The sequence below is a fragment of the Octodon degus genome, unplaced genomic scaffold (assembly GCF_000260255.1).
Source record: "Octodon degus isolate 3935 unplaced genomic scaffold, OctDeg1.0 scaffold00004, whole genome shotgun sequence".
NCBI lineage: Eukaryota > Metazoa > Chordata > Mammalia > Rodentia > Octodontidae > Octodon > Octodon degus.
Window position 1 is genome coordinate 29667511 of NW_004524580.1, and position 19081 is coordinate 29686591.

At 43.0% G+C, this 19081-nt stretch overlaps 1 protein-coding gene across 1 annotated transcript in view; it reads right to left on the reverse strand.

Moving 5' to 3' along the window:
* The window catches only part of Slc5a8 (solute carrier family 5 member 8), a 50380-nt gene that overhangs the window by 9222 nt on the left and 22077 nt on the right, over positions 1-19081 (reverse strand). The window contains exons 7-13 of the mRNA XM_004623840.3: positions 17996-18125; positions 15232-15320; positions 14488-14600; positions 12910-12977; positions 9732-9818; positions 6110-6315; positions 4067-4170 (exon numbers count right to left, since the gene is read on the reverse strand). Coding sequence (XP_004623897.1) covers positions 4067-4170; positions 6110-6315; positions 9732-9818; positions 12910-12977; positions 14488-14600; positions 15232-15320; positions 17996-18125 — 797 coding nt within the window. The remainder of the gene's footprint in view (positions 1-4066; positions 4171-6109; positions 6316-9731; positions 9819-12909; positions 12978-14487; positions 14601-15231; positions 15321-17995; positions 18126-19081) is intronic.

Consider the following 19081-nt stretch of genomic DNA (forward strand, 5'->3'; position numbering starts at 1 on the left):
TGGCTATCATAAAGAAATCAACCAACAACAAATGTTGGAGAGGCTGTGGGGAAAAACGAACCCTTCTCCACTGCTTGTGGGAGTGTAGACTAGTGCAACCATTATGGAAATCAATGTGGAGACTCCTTAGAAAAGTTGGACTGGAAATCCCCTTTAAACCAGCTATTCCTCTACTGGGAATTTTTCCGGAGGATCTGAAAACATCATATCATAATGATATATGTGTGCCTATGTTTATAGCAGCACAATTTGTGATAGCCAAATCTTGGAAACAACCACGATGTCCATCACCTGAGGAATGGATGAAAAAGATGTGGTATTTTTATACAATGGAGTTTTACTCAGCTGTAAAGAATGGTAAACTCGAAACCTTTATATTGAAGCGGATGCCACTTGAAGATATACTCATAAGTGAAATAAAACAGACGCACATGTGTAAATGTCATATAGTGTCCCTAGCATAAGACTCAAAAGAAGAAATACAAATAGAAAGATATAATACAAGTAAAAGGAAGGCAAGAACTTGTGAACTAACTAATTAAGAGAGGGAAAGGAGAAGAGCTAGGAAACATGACAATGTCAAGCCATACAGTTATATGTAGAAGATAAGCAAGGCAATGATCCTGAGAATCTCCAGAAGATTTTTGAATCTAGCAGTTAATTGGAAAGATTCTCACCCTGACTAACTGTATATACTGACACCTGTGAACTAAGCAACTGCACTGAAGATGGTAATCTGTAATAGTAGTTTCATGCTTGGAGTGCCTGTCATTCTGGTCTTCTCAATATGGGCTGCTTGTCATGACATGCCAGTTGCTGCTGTGCTGTTCCTCAGGTAGATGATTGTTTAAAAAGAAGAGGGTGGTGAATGAAGGCAGGAGACAGGAAAAGGGATGTTGTGGGACTGTCCTGCTTCAAGGTTGTATATGGTTAGAATTTTGGACTTATGTGTAAACATAAGAATTATATAATTCCTTATGCCTATTTTTAAAAATATGTTCTAATTTTTAAATGTTTTTTCATCATATTCTGTAGGGACTTAAAGTTCAACATATCAATAATTGATGAAAAATACCTGTTCCATGTTATGCCAAAGATGTTTCATATTCAGACAGACAGTGAGGTTAACAGCCTAAGTTGTATGGTAATAACAATAAGCTTCTCTTCTGGATGGTTAACAATCTAAGTTTGCAGACCAAAAATTAGAGAAAAAGGAGGGCCACAAGGAAAGCCAACATTTTGGCCCTAGCCTTCCAAGGTCAATTAAGACTCAGGACATATGAGAACTTGTACTGTAATGTCATGTAACTCAGTAGTGTCCCAAATTTTCTGATCAAGGAGATTATGGAACCAAAGAGGAAAGTGATCAATGATGTAGAGTGTCCCTGAGGAGAGTCACATGGAGAGAAAACACTCTCTCAGGCTTTCACAGAGAGCACATTGATCAAGCAATGGCCGTGACTCATCCACATGGCTGACACTGACAAAGTTTCTACAATCTGAGGTACAGGATCTCAGGATAAATCCTGAGGGGATTTGACTGGCCTTTTCAGACCCAAAAGCTACAACTCTTGTTGCATAGGTCTTGCTTTACCTTGGTCTTAACCATTCAGCAGCAAAGTATAAAAGCAAAGTATAAGAAGTAAAGCCATGCTGTTATGTTGAGCTTTAAGGACTCAGGTCAACAATTTCTGACATTGCCCATCAAGCAGAAGACTCAATACTATTATGGACTACTGAACTCTTTTAGAATATTTTGCTGAGTTTACACACCTATAATATTTAAATGATGGAACTTAACAAAAAAAGGGGATACAGATGAATGTCCATTTTGTATTTGTGTATTCAAAGTGGTTAGGATAGATATAAAGTAACATTCTCTTAATGGATAGAGGGATTTGTTGTAATAGTGTTTGTAAATAGGATATCAAGTCCGCATCTTGTACAGCAATTAACCACTAGGAAGAGAGTATGCAATGTGTTAATTATTGAAACTGTCCTACCCATTTGGTTTGAAACTGTCTCATTGCTATTTGTTTCTCAATAAAATTATGGAAAAAATACCTATAAAGTTTAAAATTACCAGTTATAAAATTTATTTTTATTGTCCCATGTTTGCAGTATATGTTACATCCCTTGTGTCTAAGCGGTATGTTTACACAGCACACACGCATTCCTTGTTCACCCACTCTCCTTCCTCTCTTTCCCTCCCTCCATCTCTCAACCTCCCTCCTGCTTGAGAAGGCTCTATCTCACTACTTCTTGCTGTCTATTTTTTATGTTGCTCTTTATTTATACTTTGGGTTTCTCATATAAGGAAAACACGCAATACTTCAGCTTGTGTGCCTGATGTATTTCCCTTAATGTTTTGGTCTCAAGGTGCATCTATTTTCTTATGAATGACTCTCAGTTATTCCTTATGACAGAGTAGAGCTATCATTAATTGTGGTGGTTCATATATATATATATATATATATATATATATATATATATATATATGCCTGGATCACTGTAATATGCTAGTAAGGTTGAAAGACAGGGCTATCTAAGAGCCAAAACCAATCACTGGTAATAGGATTCTATGCAGCAGGGCTGCACGGGTAGCTTTGTAGCATAAAGCAAATGAAGACCCGAAACACTTGGGTGCTGCGTTGCTGAGTGACCATAACACATCATAGCAGCTGCCAGAGCCGCTGCTGCTCATGGGTGGGAAGGGGTGTGTGCTGTGGGGATTAGGGAATCCAGTACCTCAGCGGCCTGCACCTCTGTCCCAGGCCAAGCCACTGTGATCTCTTTCCTGGACCCCAGTCATGGCCAGCTACCCGCCCTCAGTCCCTACAGACTACGCTCAAAACAGGATCAAGGGCTCCTTTGAGATGCTTTGAGAGAGCAAATGAAAAAATATCCATACATGAGACCTAAAAGACACAGAAATGGAAAATAGGAGAGAAGAGACAAAAAGATTAGAGAAACTATCTGCGACTCAAACATTTGACTTACAGAAGCTTCCATAAAGAGATGACAGAAAATAGCAGAAATTACAAGAGAAATAACATAAGGAAAGCAGGGCTGAAGAACATGAGTCTTCAGATTGAAAGAGCCCTCCAAAAATAAAAATAAAAATAAAAGAGCCCTCCAGAAAGCCCAAGCCAAGGCGGTCCCTGTGACTGTGGGGCACAGGAAAGGGCCAGCAGGTAGCACGGTTGTAGTGCACAAGTGCAGCACAGCAGCCAGGAGAAAATTAAGAATCTGCTCAGAAAAATGGGCAGGTGAGTTTCAGCCTAAGACTCCTGACCAAGTTACGGATCAAGTGCAAGGCGGATTAAATAACTGTTCAGACATGCAAAGTTTCCAAAACTCCTCCTCTTGTCTCCTGGTTTTCAAGGAAGTGTTGTAGGATGTTGTCATTCAATTAGATCATAAACAAAAATAAGGACTAAGGGGTACAGGCAGCAGGGAACCCTACACTGGACAGAGGATAAGAGAGTTCTCACAAGGAAAATAAAATAATGTCCAAGGATAAAAGCTGCACAGCAATCCCATATGCCAATCAGCACTATGGGTACTCTCAGTTTAATTTTTCTACAGATACTTATTTTTAAGATTTATTAACATTTTTAAAAACTTCTATATTATGCTTAGACACAAATGTCACAATTATTATTCACCTATTTACAGTTTACAAAGAGCCAACATGGAACAATAGAAAGATCCTGGAATAAGGTTGGTGTGTGAGACCTTTACAGCAGCTATCGGCAGTTTCTGCAAACATCTTACTTTTGCAGAACCTGTGAGGGAGGCGGGTCACTTATCACCCTCACCTTACTCTTCCGGAAGCTAAGACTCAGAGTCTCTGCATGACTTACTTAGATTTATGCATATGCCAATAGAGAACTGAGGTTCAAATAGAGGTGATATCAAATCCATGCTCTCAAATTCCCATGAGTGAAAAGGAAGAAATAATTAAACTGGATGTTAACACGATCATATTAAAAGAACATAGAAAGCTATAGGACAGGTATAGTAAAAACCACTGTACAAACAACAATATTGTTAAGATACTTGCCTGTTAATAAACTGAGAAACATCCCGATAAAAAATGTTGTCAAAGTCCCAATAGTGCTGAAGTACAGGTAGGACAAAGAGTACCAGTTATTCATCAGTGGAGTCCTAAAAGCACAAACAGAGCAGTAAGATTTAGTGCAGTGCTACTAGCAACTACATATTTAGATTAAAGATTTTCATAATGGTAAAAATACAACATTTAATAATGTCTATAATGTCATAATCTTCTGTTCTAATATTTATCTACTGGGCCACAAATTAAAAATATGGCCCTGACCGTAAACTTGGAAAAGGATCTAAAACCCCGTCACCCAGGTCACTGTGGGGCAAGGTCCTGTGGACTTTTTAGCACCATAAAAATAATAACAACCCCAGTGGAAGCCGTCCATGCTTATTATAACTCTTCAGCAGGAGGTAAAATACACGTGGCCAAAGAATGGCCACGTGCTGTGCCATTCCCACCAGCTGCACCAACCAAGCCCCTGCCACCTTGTTGTGGTTGTCATTTTCAGTCTATGAAACGGGAGCTCTCTCAGATGCCGTCTTTGCAACGCCTCCTCTGGACACCTAACATACGTGTTACCTCTGCAGCAAGGACCCTCGTTTTTACCCAAGTGAGCTCAGCTCTCTCACTCAGTGTGACTCAACTTGCATTTCTAGGTCACACACTGCTAGGGTTGGAGTTGATGTCTTCTAAAGGCCCAGTGTTAAGGGTGTGGTCACCAGCCCATGGTGCTACTGGGAAGTGGTAGAGCCCATAAGAGGCAGAGCAGGGCAGAAAAAGGCTAGTCATGGGGAGTCTTGGGGCACAGGGCCCTCAGAGGAGATACCGGGGACCTCGGCCCTTCCTTTCTGGCTCCTCTACACCACTCCTGCTGTGCTCTCCCACCATGATGTACTGCACCACAACAGACCCAAAGGCATACGGCCAAGCAGCCACGGACTGCATCCTCTGGAATCCTGAGCCTAACTTAGCTTTTTCCCTTTGCTTTGTCCAAGGCATTGTTCTCATCATGGGAACCAGCCATGGGTGAGGCAAATAAAGTTCCTGTCCACTAACATTTATATCCCAATGGGCAGAGAAATACAACAAACAAGTAAGCAAGCAAATGAACATAATTTCTTTTTTGTATTTTAGGGAAGGGTCTACAGGATATTCAGGGTCTCACTACTAGATTGAACTTGAAATGATCCTCCTGTTTACAGCCTCCCAAGAGCTGGAATTACAGGCACATGCCACCACACACAGTATCAATTATCATCTCAGCACGCCCCAAAGGTGGGGCTGGTATGGCAGGCCCAGGGATCAAACCCCTGGCCCCTGCACCTGCTTGCAGGCACTTTAATCCACTGAGCTATATGGCCAGCCCTAATGAACGTAAGTTTCACTCTTGGGAAGTCCTATGAGGCAACTAGAGCAAGATGATGTAACCTCAGCAGGGTAGAGAGAGGGGCTAAATTACCACAAGCGCTCAGAAAAAAACGCTTGACAAGAAATGACATTTGAACCAAAATCTGAGTAACTGCAAGCTTCCCAGAGAGGGGGAAACACCAGCCGAGCAAGGCACAGGCTGGAACAGATGAGGACGCAAACAGCTTTGGTTTGGTTTTGCTTCTTCATTTTGTTGTTGTTGTTGCTGTTCTTGTTGTTTGTTTTTTTGGTGGTACCAGGGATCAAACTCAGGACTTTGCACTTGCCAGGCAAGCACTTATTCCACTGAGCTATCTCCCAAGCCTCACAGACAGGTAGTTTTTCATGCAACTAGAGTTAAGTGTTTGGTAGTTTATCCATAACAGATTTTTAAAATAACATTCAAGTTTCCATTAGACCTGAAGCTAAGGCAGAAATTTCTATAGAAATTCAGAAAATATGTCCCTAGTGCTATCACTGAATAATATGGGCTAGCCAAAGACCCACAAGGGCTCTACCAGGTTCAGAATCAGGAATACATCATGTTGTCTTGACATGGGCAAGACAATAATAAGCAACTGGATTTCTCCACGTGTTGCATAAGTCTTAAAGGTAGATTATAAAACCGAATACCTTTCCACATTGTGGATTTGAAAAGCGCTAGTAGAAAACGGCATTTCCGTGGCGGTCACCACATCGGTCGCATTGTAGGTGCTGTTGCAGCCGTACGTGGCAAGGTGCAGAGGCATCGTTCTCTCAGGAAGTGGGGGATAAAGTTGAGCCCCAATTCCAATCCACAAGGACGTGACAAATCCAGCCAACAAACCAACAAATGCTCCCTGGAAAACAAGACCCCTTTTCACAGAATGAAAATGCTGTTGGCTTTGGGATGAAACCCTTGGAGAGTTCAATTCTACTGGGTCAGTGCTGCCTTCGCAAGCTCCCTTCTGAACCTGCTGTCCCTTGTAGGAGCTCTGACTCCCACCTACAGGCCCGGCCCCTCAGCCTAGAATGCCAGAGCTACCAGACCAGACCACTTTTTCATGGCCTTGTCTAATGTCTCACTAACTCCAGCCCACTTTTCTTTGCAATGTTGAATGCTTCCAATTTTTCAGCTCTGTTTTCCTGGCCAGCCCTGGGCTCTGATCTCCCCATCCCTTCATACCCCCAAAACTTCAACAGTCACGAAGCTAGCTGACAATAGGCCAGCTGGCCCGCTGTTCATTTCATCTGCAAACAAATGGCACTCCACATATGGGACAGAGTATGTGTACGGGAGCACATCCGTGTCATCCTTGCAGTGCACAGCACAAGGGATGACAAGTGAGCTGCAGGATCGCTAGGGGGGAATGAACGGGCCTCGTGACACATGGCTGCAGCCAAGCCAGGAGTCAGATCACATCCCAGAACAAGACAGAAACAGAGAGGGAGATCCTGGCCAGTGTCCTCTGAAGATGCTGGGTTTCTTGTCTTTTGCAAGATTTGGGTCTCCACTTTACACCAGAACCCCAGCCGCTCCATCAGTCCTTGCACTCAAGAGCTTGTAAGCCCCAGTTGCAAAGGCCGAGCAGACGTACACCTTGAGCTGGGAAGCCCCGCCCCTGTGGTGGACTCTAGGAGCAATGGTGAGTCAGGGTGGCTGAGCCTCCACCAGGCGCTGCCCTCGGAGAAAAAGGGAGAGTATTGAGGCAAGGGCAACTCTAAGTGAAATCATGGGGGGGGGCGGGGGGCAGGGAAGAACTATGTGTCCAAGGGAGAGCAAAAACGTCACTGGCCAGGTCGTGGGATTTGTGTCGGGGACAAGGACTGGGAGATCTTTCAGAAGTTGTCACCTTCTTGGGAGCTGACTCCAAGCTCTTCCTTTTCAGTGCCCCTGCAGACATTGTGGTATGGGACACAAAGTAGGATCGCAACAATCCTGGCTGGAGTAGTCAGCTCCAGTGGCCAGCTGTTGATGGGGCAGACCTAGCTCCCTCAACGTGGTGCAGGCTTCATCGAGAGTCCACAAAATTATAAAACCCACAACCCAAGGGCAGAGATGCTCAGCTGTCTGTTCCTAAAATAGTGCTCAGCCCATAAACATAAATATCCATTCTGTCTGGGAGAGAACGTGAAGGAGAATAGGAGGAAAGAGGGGAGGGAGACAAGAGGCCACTCCAAAGGAAGGGAGATAATCTGGGGTGATAAATGTGGAAATGGTGTAAAAAAAAAAAAAAAAGTACTTTCTATGGCAAAAAATAATAGTATCCGGGATACCAGCTACAGCCCTCCCAAAGGCTGTTCGTGATGGCAACATGAGTCATATGGGGCCACAGAGGAAAATGATCGACGATTAGTGTGCCTAAGGAGACTCACATGGAGAGAAAACATTCTCTCTGGCTTTCACAGAGAGCACATTGGTCAGGCAATGGCCGTGACTCATCCACATGACTGACACTGACACAGGATCTGCAAACTGCGGTACAGGGTTTCAGGACAAATCCTAAGGGGATTTGACTGACCTTGTCATATACAAAAGTTACATTTCTTGTTACATAGGTCTTTCTTTATCTAGGTCTTAACCATCCAGCAGAAAAGTATAAAAACGAAGTATAAAAAGTAAAGCCATATTAATATGCTGAGCTGTAAGAGGCTCAAGTCAACAACTTCTAACACTGCCAGTCTTACAAAAAACCCACTAATATTATGTATTACTGGGCTATACTGGAATATTTTGCAGAATTCACACACCTACACTATTTAAATGACAATAGAACACCCTTCTCTGACAAAACTAAACAAAAAAGGGAGATACAAATGAACGACCATTTTGTATATTCAAAATAGGATAGATATACAACTGCATTCTCTTAACTCAAGGAATAGAGAGATTTGTTCTAATAGTGTTTGTGGGCAGGATATCATGTCTGCATCTTGTAAATGCAAAGGCCAATCAGGGGTTCGATTAATATGCTTTGCTGCAATTAATTTCTACCCAACCCAACTAGCCTCTCATAAAACCTTGTTCAGACTTGTTAGTAATAATAGAAATATTAGTCCCCACTAAGACAACAATGTGCAGTGTATTAATTATTGAAACTGTGCTAATAATCGGCTTTGAAGCTGTCTCATTGCTATTTGTTTCTCAATAAAATTATTTTAAAAATAAAAATTAAAAATAAACACAAAAAATTATAAATTCAACAATATTACAAATAGACAAATAATTTGGACTTGAAAAAATAAAAATAAAACAAAATGTACGAAATTTAAAAAAAAAAAAAGGAAAGCAAAAGCTAATTCTTTTCCCTCAACAAACAAACCACCATGCATTTCCAAATGCAAAGGCCAATCAGGGGTTCGACTAATATGCTTTGCTGCAATTAATTTCTACCCAACCCAACTAGCCTCTCATAAAACCTTGTTCAGACTTGTTAGTAATAATAGAAATATTAGTCCCTACTAGAATCTGCCTTTCCAGTTTCCCATGCCTTGGAAGGAGAAAGGAAATTATATTACATTAATATATTATTGTATATTAAATTACAGTCCTACAGTTATTCTACAAATGTCTGGAAGAAACACACGTACACTAGCAGTTTTTCCTGAATGTCATCCTAGCAGCACAGAACTAGTGGACTTTTCTCTTGGCTTTCAGAGAAATAACTTGGATTTTATTTATCCCAAGCAAAATTCAGCATTTCTCATTCTGAATACTACATTGACAGATGGGTTTGCCTAGAAGACCAGAGCTGCCAACTCTTCCTGGGTAATGTTCCCATATGCAATCACCTCCTCAGAGCAGGAGTCATGTTCTGGGGGCCACAGCCTTAAATATCAGAAGCACAAGCTTTTGGGCCAAGATGGTGAGGCTCTTACTACTTCTTGCTGTGCTGTGACTCTTCACAGGCATCCTCAGCTTTACTGTCCTTAAATTGCTCAGATCTGAGGGTGCTGATCTCTTCAAACTAGCGATTATTCACCCCTCAGAAGGGCACAGGAACGTGGCTCCTTTAGTCACATTACAAATCTTTACAGTTGTTCTCTATGGAGCTGGCCATTTGCATTGAGCTTCAGGACTGCAGTCCCCAAGGCTACAGCAACTACTTCCTTACAACCTCCGTCACAGTCAAAATGAGTAGTGAAATGATCAGGGGAAGCAACGAATGAACAGCACACCTCAGAGCAACCGCAGCTTTACAACAGAGTGAAAGATGTAGAGATGCTGCTGCAGCTGGGGAAATAACTTGGATCCACATTGAGTCTTTATACTTACAACGGAGTTGGCAAAGGGAACCAAAATGCCCAAGGAGAACAGGCCTAGAAGAGGTCCTCCGACCATGCCAAATATGCTGAGAGCCGCCTAAGAAGACAAAAGGAATGCAAAATTACAGTGAGCAACTCGACACAAACTGTAGATCGAGGTGCTCCCATCAGGGTAAGATCAAAAGATTCGAGTCCTCTTCTTCTTGTGGCAGCCCTGTCATTTACAAAGAGGTCATTAGAACCTGGCAACTCCTGTTCCCAATCACGAGGGTCCACCTGCTCCATCAGGTTCTGTCCAAAGAGGCACCAAAGTGCAGAGACAGAGGATCCTGCGAGCAGGCCAGCACCGAGGTGGATGTGCGCACGTGGCGTGGAAGGAGATCCAAGACTTGCTTTGACACAGAGATATAAAGCACAAGAGAGAGGAGGCTCTGTGACATGAAGAACAAGGAATGGCAAATAACTGCTGAAGAAGGACGTGATCAGAAGTCAGCTGTCACAGAATCCAGGAGGACAGGAGACGGGCCCTGTGCAAGGTGTGACCAGTAGCACGTGGCCCGTGAGTCCAGTGGTGACAAGCAGGATCAGGATCCAGTTTTGGAGAGAGGAGGAAGACACCAAGAAATGCACCTGTTAGGTAGAGCAGCGGTAGGGAACCTCTGCACGTGCACTGCAGCTGGCTGTTCCTTATCGCTGAAAGCTCTAAAAGATTCGCCACGACTGTGTTAGAGGAATAAGATCTTGATTAGCAAAGAAACAAGGAAGAGCTGGCTCGGAGTAGCATGGATTTGCTGGGAAATGTCACGATGTATAATCAGCCAGGACAGAATTTTAAAAAGAGACTCAGACTAAGTGCTAGTAGTAATGATGCTGGGGTGGCCAGGAAATCCCTGACCAGGCTTGGAAATCTTGCGTCATGGTGCTAAGCAACACAGAGCCAGCCCTGCAAGACACTTGAACGGGCCCGTGATGGACATTAGTCTCAGATCTTGTAGGATCCACACTCCACCTCGAGCTCTGGGAGCTCTAGAGCTAAGAGGCTGCCGAAGCCTGACAGTATACAGTACAGATATTCTCCACTTAATGACCTACCTAACAGCTCTGCGGCGTGATAACCTGCCTCCTTTTCTTGCACAGGACTGTACATCCTGTTCATAGAGCTTCCGTGTCTTTTCTTGCACAGTACACCTTGTTTACGCAGTCCTCTGATTTTGGCTGATTGTTCTGAACAGTACAGTTTTGTAATTTTATGTTCCGTTATGCATCACAGTACTTCATGTAAGAGTTATGTGAACAAAAGCAAAGTCACTGAGTTGGAGTTTTCTTTGATCATGTGTTTGTTCTGAATATTGTAATATTGCACACGCTATGTAACTCCTTATTTAGCGACCAATTCATCTGACGACCTAATTGCAGGAACTGGGCTTGGGTGCTTAGAGGACTCTGCTCTCCACAGTCAGCCAGATGTTGAGCAGATCCTCTTGGCAGGGTGAGGAGCCGGACCACCCCCAGAACCCTCTGCTGGGAGCTGAACTGCGTCTTTTGCAGTGAGGGTGGAGTAGGCTGGGGCCCCACTGACCACTAAAGGGAGTGAGTGGGAGCAGGTTAGGCTGTGGAGCTAGGGCAGATTCACGCATGGTGAGAGAGGAGTGGTTCAAAAGTGGCTATCAGAGCCAGGTACTGTGGTACACTCTGGGAGGCTGAGGCAGGAGGATAGCAAGTTCAAGCCCAGCCTGACAAGCTTAGTGACTTAGGGAGACTCTGTCTCAAAATAAACAATAAAAAATAAAGGGGCTGGGGACACAGCTCATTGCAAAGGCCCTCGGTTCAAGCATCAATACCAAAATTTTTAAAATAGTGATCAGGACTTTGTTGTAAATCCTGGACAAGTGACAAAGGACCAATAAGGACACACTCAGAGGGCTGACTCTGGGCCATCTGATAGGAAGCAGAAATGAGGGTGGCAGCAACCCAAGCTCCAAGTTATCCCAAATAAATAGGCCAGGTCCAGATATGGGTGGGGGTCACATGGCTGAAGGACGGGGAGGGTCTCCACCCAGAGACCACGCTCAGAGTCTGGGGCTCCTTCCGCTTGGTCACATCTGTGCACAGCCTGGGTCAGTTGCCAGATGTTTCTCTCACAGAGAAGAAGCTATTTTTGCAGGGTAAGCTTTGCTCTGAAGTGTAGGACCGTTGCGTCTGTATAGAGGTGGCTTTGTCTCCTGGAACTCTGCGGCGTAAACTTGGTGATCCCTAGCGTCAATTTGCATTGCACTGCAAGGGACATACCGTGGCAGCCTGCAGAACCCCTGAGCAAGTGTGTGGCTATAACTACACTACTGATCCCACTGTCACACTGTCTTCAGCGGCACTCCACAGCCACAGCCGGAAAGGCAAACAGCTCTCCTCAGGTGTCAACTGAGGCCAGGTGAGGAAGCTGGCCTTCTGCCTCTGCACAGCAGTAATGACGTAGTCATCACCCTGGCCCTGTGACAGTGGTGTCAAAGAAAGCCAGCTAAAATAGCAGGTATAAGATCAAGTAAGAAAAAAAGCCCAGGTTCCATTGAAACTCATTTTTCATAGAAGGAGCCAGGGAGATCTCATGACTATATACAACCCCATTTCATTTATCTAACACTCTTGTAGAACTTTTATTTTCTTTTTGCAGTACCAGGGATCAAACTCAGGACCTTGTTCTTGCCTGGTAGGTGCTTGTGCTACTGAGCTATGTCCCCAGCCCTATGTAATGCTCTTGACATAACAAAATTATCAGAATAGAGAACAGATTCATGGTCACCAAAGGCCAAAGGAGCAGGACAGGAGAGAAGCAGGTGTGACAATGAAGGACATCGGGAAGGACCCTGCCAGTGGTACAATGGTTCTGCATCTTACTGCCTTCAGGTCAGCATTCTGGTTGTGATACTGTCTTAGCAAACGGTTTCCACTCCAAGATGCTTCTGCGAGACGTTGCCAGTGGGTGGAACCCATATGTGCAATCTGCATTTGTTCTTGCGATTGCATGTCAATCTGTAACTAGTGAGTTTTTAAAAACCTTTTAAACATATAGTCATCTCTGTCCTGTGATAGATCTATGTGCAGATACCCATAGAGAGAAGTCTGGAAGCACAGTACATGGACATCAAAGAAAGAATCTAGCGGCTATGACTCACAGCCCTGCCCGCTCTCACCTGTAGCAAAGCTCCCATTAGCGAGGCCAGCGCAGCCATTCCGATGCACAACATGCCGAACAGCACACCTAGGTGGGCGACACAACAGGCTCTGTGAGATCGAGACCCAGAGAACTGGAATTCCCAGTAGAAGGGGTGCCTGTTCTTTTGGGTCAGAGAGATTATACAACTGAGATGAATACCACACACATCAGAGGCAGCTAAACAAAGAAAGAGGTGTTTCCCTCCCAAACTGGCTGCGTGCTAGGAGGACAAACAGAGCCCACATGTATTGTGCCCAGAATTAGGTATAACAATGGCAGGTTATGTAAGGAAAGAATCCCTGGAATTAACAACAGGAATCTTAAAACTAAGAACTACTGTATTGTGTTATAAATTTAATCTGCTGTCAATGTGTGTATAAAGGAAGGCTCAGGACTTCGTGCTCAGCCACCACAGGGGAAAAGGAGGGAGAGGAGAGGAATAAACACCAGAAATTGGAGCCTTTTGACTTCAGCATTGGGCCCTCGCCAGACCTGGCAACCCACACTGAGGGCAGCCTGCAGCAGCCCAAGCCTTTCCTGATAAACTAGTAAGAAAGGAAACGTGAAGATAAGCTTCCTACTCCCGGCTCTGCTGAAGTGTTTCCCCAAACTTTTCCAGAGAAGTTCTTAAGCCACCAATGTTTGTCAGATTGAGAGATTTTCATTTCCTCCTGTGACTCATTTTTTTCCATTTTTTTTTCTCCAGGTACATGCATTTACTTTTTTAAATTAAGTAAACATTATCTACTATCTTTTATTTTTTGAAAAAATTCATCCAGAAAAAAATCATTTTAGATCAGTCAAGAGGCTTTCCAATCCCCAAAATTAAAAATACAAGAAAGTCCTCCTCATGAACTTAGTGTGGTTCTTAAATTATGTTACTTATTTTATTTACACTAGCATTCATACCCTTTGTTAAGTGTAATGCATAAATAATCTATTACACCTGAATTTTGTAGAAGCTTGACATTGTTTCTTGCTGCATTTAGCCTGATTCGTCCCCATATGGGAGGTCGTAAACAGTCACTGTTATAGTTTCAGTACTCAAAATTAGTGGACAAAACACTGGAACAATTTATCATGTTCTTCTTATCTATGAAGTCCTTGCTTCATATATTTCGAGACAGTGACTTCACAGAAAGCGTCAAATGAAAGAAAACTGTGGCTATATTATCAACTACTGAAAACGGTCCTTTGTGGTCCACTGACAATGAAATTGTCCTTGGAGACAGGTCTTCTTGAGCAGCTCAGGCTGGCCTTGAGCTCACTATGCAGCCCAGCTGGCCTCAAACCCATAGCAACCTCCTGCCTCAGCCTCTCAAGTGCTGGGATGATGGGTGTGCACCATCATGCCTGGCCTGAAATATTTAAAGTATCATCCAAATCTTGGTTGCAAATATGATGACTATGTCTGCATTAAGTTGTAGGCACTTGGATGTGGTATATATTCACACCGAGATGTGCTTAATGCTTTGTTAGGGAAAAAGGATTTCTAGTGTCTCAAAAGAAGTCACCTCTCCGGAGCTAAAAGGGAGCTGGGGAGATGGAAGCTTACTCATTCCTTGGGAAATCCAAGAGAGAGACCTCTCTGAGAGGGACCTGAAACGAGGTTTGATGAGATCTTCCACAGTCACCGCTGCTAATGCGTTAATACTGGAGGACACAGTGCTATACAGAAAAAAGAAGAAAAAATGCTTTGATTAATAATATGTCAACTATAACAGTATTTTTTGTGGGAGTGAGAAAGAAGGAAGCAAAGTGACACTCCTGAACTGTAACTAGATTTTGCTATTTTTCATAGCCAAAGCCTCTTTAAAACTGGTTATCATCTAAGAATGATCCAGGGCATGGCTGGATGGTAAAGGTAAAGGATGCCCCAGCATCACCTCTATTTTCCAGCCAGTCCTCTGTGTCCATTATTGTATTATTGTATTATATTACATTATTCCATGACTGCAAGACATATTCTTCTTTGTGCATTGAAAGGATAGTCATAAGCCCTCGGTAACATGTGCTGCAAATATTCCTTTCCAGAATCCTCACTAATGTCTGGTGTTCATGCCGATAATGTCACTCAGGACAAACACTGGAAGAAGGGCAATGACAAAATACAAAATGCTTTAGACGAAAGGGCATCTCTCAACATGTAAAGAGATTTAATTCTAATGTTTCAGTTGATCATGCTTTTGCCACATGTGTGTCTTAAACTGACTGCTGCTTTAAAATGTAAAGATTTTTTTTACAGATACCATGTTTATGAAATAACATTGTGCAGTTTATCAGAGTTAACAGTGCATACCTTAAGGTTCCACTGTAAGCACAGGCCACAAAAAGCCCAGGAACTCCGGGATAATCTTGCAAGATGTCCAGAACCAGATAAGGCATGAGCTGAAAAATTCCAAAATGTAGCCCTAAGCTCCACTGGTAATTAAACAAAACCAACCAATTCCTGAGCACCTAAAGCTTTTGTTCTTCCAGAAAGTAAAGGAATTACTCCACCCAAAGGAAATTTTAGAATACCCAAAAGTGACGTCTACAACTGCCAACATTTCAACAAAAAAGCACAATAGCAAAGGAACCAGGTTTTGGATTCAGACAGAGACAGCTTTGGTTGCTTAACTTCTCTGAGCTTTAGTTTCCTCATCTGATCTATGAAAAGCTTTCAGCATAGAACATGCAGTATAGTGAATACTCAATAAAAGCAGCTCTCATGCTATGCAATAGTAGGGCATTTTTAAGGGAGTATCTACAGACTCTTTTGCTTAAATAAGCAGCTCTCGCTCTCTCTCTCTCTCTCTCTCTCCTTATGACTCTAGGATATTTTAAAATTTTCAAGCACTATCCAAGAATAAAGATGTAATTCCCCATAAAGATGTAGTTCCCCATAGTGTGGGAACACTATGGGGAACTACAAACACAGCAATGGTTGGAAATAGACCTCAGAAGTCCTAGAAATTGTCCTGTCTTTGCAAAGTTCCTGATACCAACTTGGTTTGTAGGATTTACATTTTTTAAATAAATACTAAATAATAATGGGCATGTAAGTGACTCTGGACTACATCATCCAGAAATCTTTCTACAGTGTTAATTTTTGAGTAAAAAGAATCCCAAGTGGACAAGTCCTCCTGGGAAGTCTACTCTTCTTTGCATAGAGAAGTTATTGAGTGCATCTCCCACCACAAAGGGGATGACAGCTCTGTCCTGTCAGCCTTCAGAGCTCCTCGGTCTCAACTGAAAATGGGGGGAAAAGGGGAAGAAGAGGGGGAAGGGGGCTTTTCAAATAAGCTAAAATAGTTATAGATATACAGCTACTTCCTCTTAGTTCAATGAGAAAAAAGATTTGTACTAATAGTGTTTAGACAAGATATCTTGTACTCTGAATAACTACTAAAAGACAACAATATGCAATGCATTGATTATTGTAACTGTCCTACTAACCTGTTTTGAAAATGTCTCATTGCTATTTCTTTCTCAATAAAATTAATTAAATAAAAAAGTGAACAGCTTGTCGAACCTAATCAAAAGTAAAGCTTCCAGAATTACATTATAATAAGATCCCAAATCTACCCTATTATCAAACAGCTTTCTCAAAAACCTTCAGTATGCAACTTTTGAAACTGTATCCGATGAGAATGTATACTTATTCTGTGTCAAGTTAAAATTTTTGAACTAAACAATGTTTATGCATTGAGAATGAACTATCAAACTATGGGAATACATGGAAAAAGTAGCTTGTAGATAGCCTAAGAGGCTATCTGTCATTCTGAAAAACACAAAACCAGAGAGACAGTAAAAGATCACTGATTGGTAGAAAATCAGTGTAGGAGGAGAAATAGGTGAAGCATCATACAGAAATGATGCTGTATGATTCAGTAAAGTGGGTCCCTAGCGTCATGCATTTGGAAAAATTCTTAGCATCTATCTTAATGTAAACCGTACTTCATGATAATGTATCATTGTCGGTTTATCAGTTGCAACAAATGTACCACATCAAAATAAGTTAGCAACAAGGAGAACCTGGCATGGAAACAATTTTTAGTGTGATGAGCTCACGCTTTGAACAAGTCCCTCGGGCACAGGCAGTGTCAACGAGGAACACTGGCAGGCATGGTGGGAGCCGAATGCTATCGAGACCCCAGCTCTGCCTTCTGGGCGTGATCGCCGCAGTCTGTGCAGAAAACTTCATTTCCTAACCCACAAAATTGCATGGGGTGGGGTGAGTCTGAGATGTCCTTGCATAAAGATTAGCCTGTCTTTGTTTTTGAGGTCTTTGATTGTTTGATCGACGAGCAGCTCTTAGAGACTAGTTCTGGGGAGATTGCAGGTTTTGGAGTTGGGCAGCCCTGGATCCGAATCCTAGCTACACTTCTCAGAAGACAACGCACAGTTCACGGGTCCCTGCGACGAGGGGCAGCCTGCCACAGGTGGATCTGATCCCGGATGCTGCACTCCTGACTAGTTGCTTACTTAGTGCCTGTGAATGCAGCTGTGAAAACTAAAAATTAAAAATCAATCCACGGGACAGTGCCTGGCCCGCGGTAAGGATTTGGTGAAAGCTCGCAATCATTGTATAACTTGCAAAGTGGCCCCAGGGCCCAATGGAAAACCTATGGGATTCAGTTCTTCATCTCTAAGTTAGGGCTGTAGGGTCAAGGCAATGTGAAGAAGCACACAGAGCTCTCGGCACAGAATCTCCTCGTGTAGTTGATACGTGGTCCGTGTTCCCTTGTTAGATCCGTCTCTCTGCCATTTATAAGCTAAAAGGTGCTCATCATTTGTGTGTAGGATTTTCAAATCATGTTTACCTTTCTGCCTCCAGCACTGTGTGATTTCTACTTAACATTCGCCTAGAAGTTTTCCTAGGTGTTCCAATATTTTGACTTGACACAGCATCCTTCATCCTTGCGCTACCTGCTGAAATAAATTTCTGCCACAGACTTTCCAGAAGCGAGCGTGACCAGCTCAGGCCCATTTGCTGTCTCTACACGAGCCGAGTTTCCTCTTGCTCTCCCGGGGGGCTCTGAAAATCATGAACACTGTGTAACTAAGCCGCGGTACCAGACCTGGTCTTCTGCAGACACCTTCTTGGCTGTCCAGGGGTCGCAGTCACGGTACCTGGAATACAGGGACAGCCCACAAAACACCGAGCAGGTGAGGATCACCCAGAGTCCCAGAAGATTGATGTAGAGAGACCTGGAGAGGAGGAGACAGCAAGGAAGCCTGTTACGGGAGCAGAAGAGAGCTTCAGGATTATATCTGATAAAGGCGCATTATCTTGTGGCTATCAAAAATGCTATTTTTCATTCTCTTCTAATCTGCTTATGATGTCGGTCGATAATGTATTTGATATTTATAACAGATGGTGTTTTCCTATTAAATGTGTGCATCCTTCTGGCTAGAATCCCACAGGCATAGTAGTTTATCATGGCATCTAATTACACTGCTTTCGATCTTTGTATCAGGAAATAAGTATTTTCACAAGCAATGGAGCAGCAGCTATTATTCATTTTCCTTTTAAAACTTAATATGAGAGTATGGGATATAGCACCTGCCTGGAAAGTGCGAGGTCTTGAGGTGGATTCCCCATACAAAAAATAAATTAAATTAATACAATCATACACTGCTAATCATAATTACCATTGTCTACATAGCAACTCAACAACAAGGTTAGTGTCGTTTATAAGACCACCCAGAGAGTGTAAGACTCAGGTCTGTATGCCCTGGGCAGGTTTTTTCTCAACCTCGTTCAGTGTGACATCACCCCACGCTTTTGTAGAGTATGCGTGTGTACATCAAAGTACTCGAATCCACCCTGGGCAGAAATCCTGCCTCTCCCACGCTGTGGCTGTGACCAAGTACTCAGACCCTCTGATCCTGTTTCTTCACTTACGCTCAGGGATAAAAATGCCCAAGTCACAGAGGTACAAGACCAAAGAGAACAGCACCTCACCTAGTGCCATGCTCGGCAGCCAACCAACTGGCTAGATGCTATTTGACATTCAGTGTCAATGTCAAAGTCACTTTGATTTAATCAACAGAGCAGCAAGCATATCTGTCACAAAAGTGGCTCTGTCTATCAGTGGTGCTATGGGGATCCCAAGACGAGCTGGGAAGATGTATAGTGTCCCAAGTTCGCGCCTCCTTCCCTT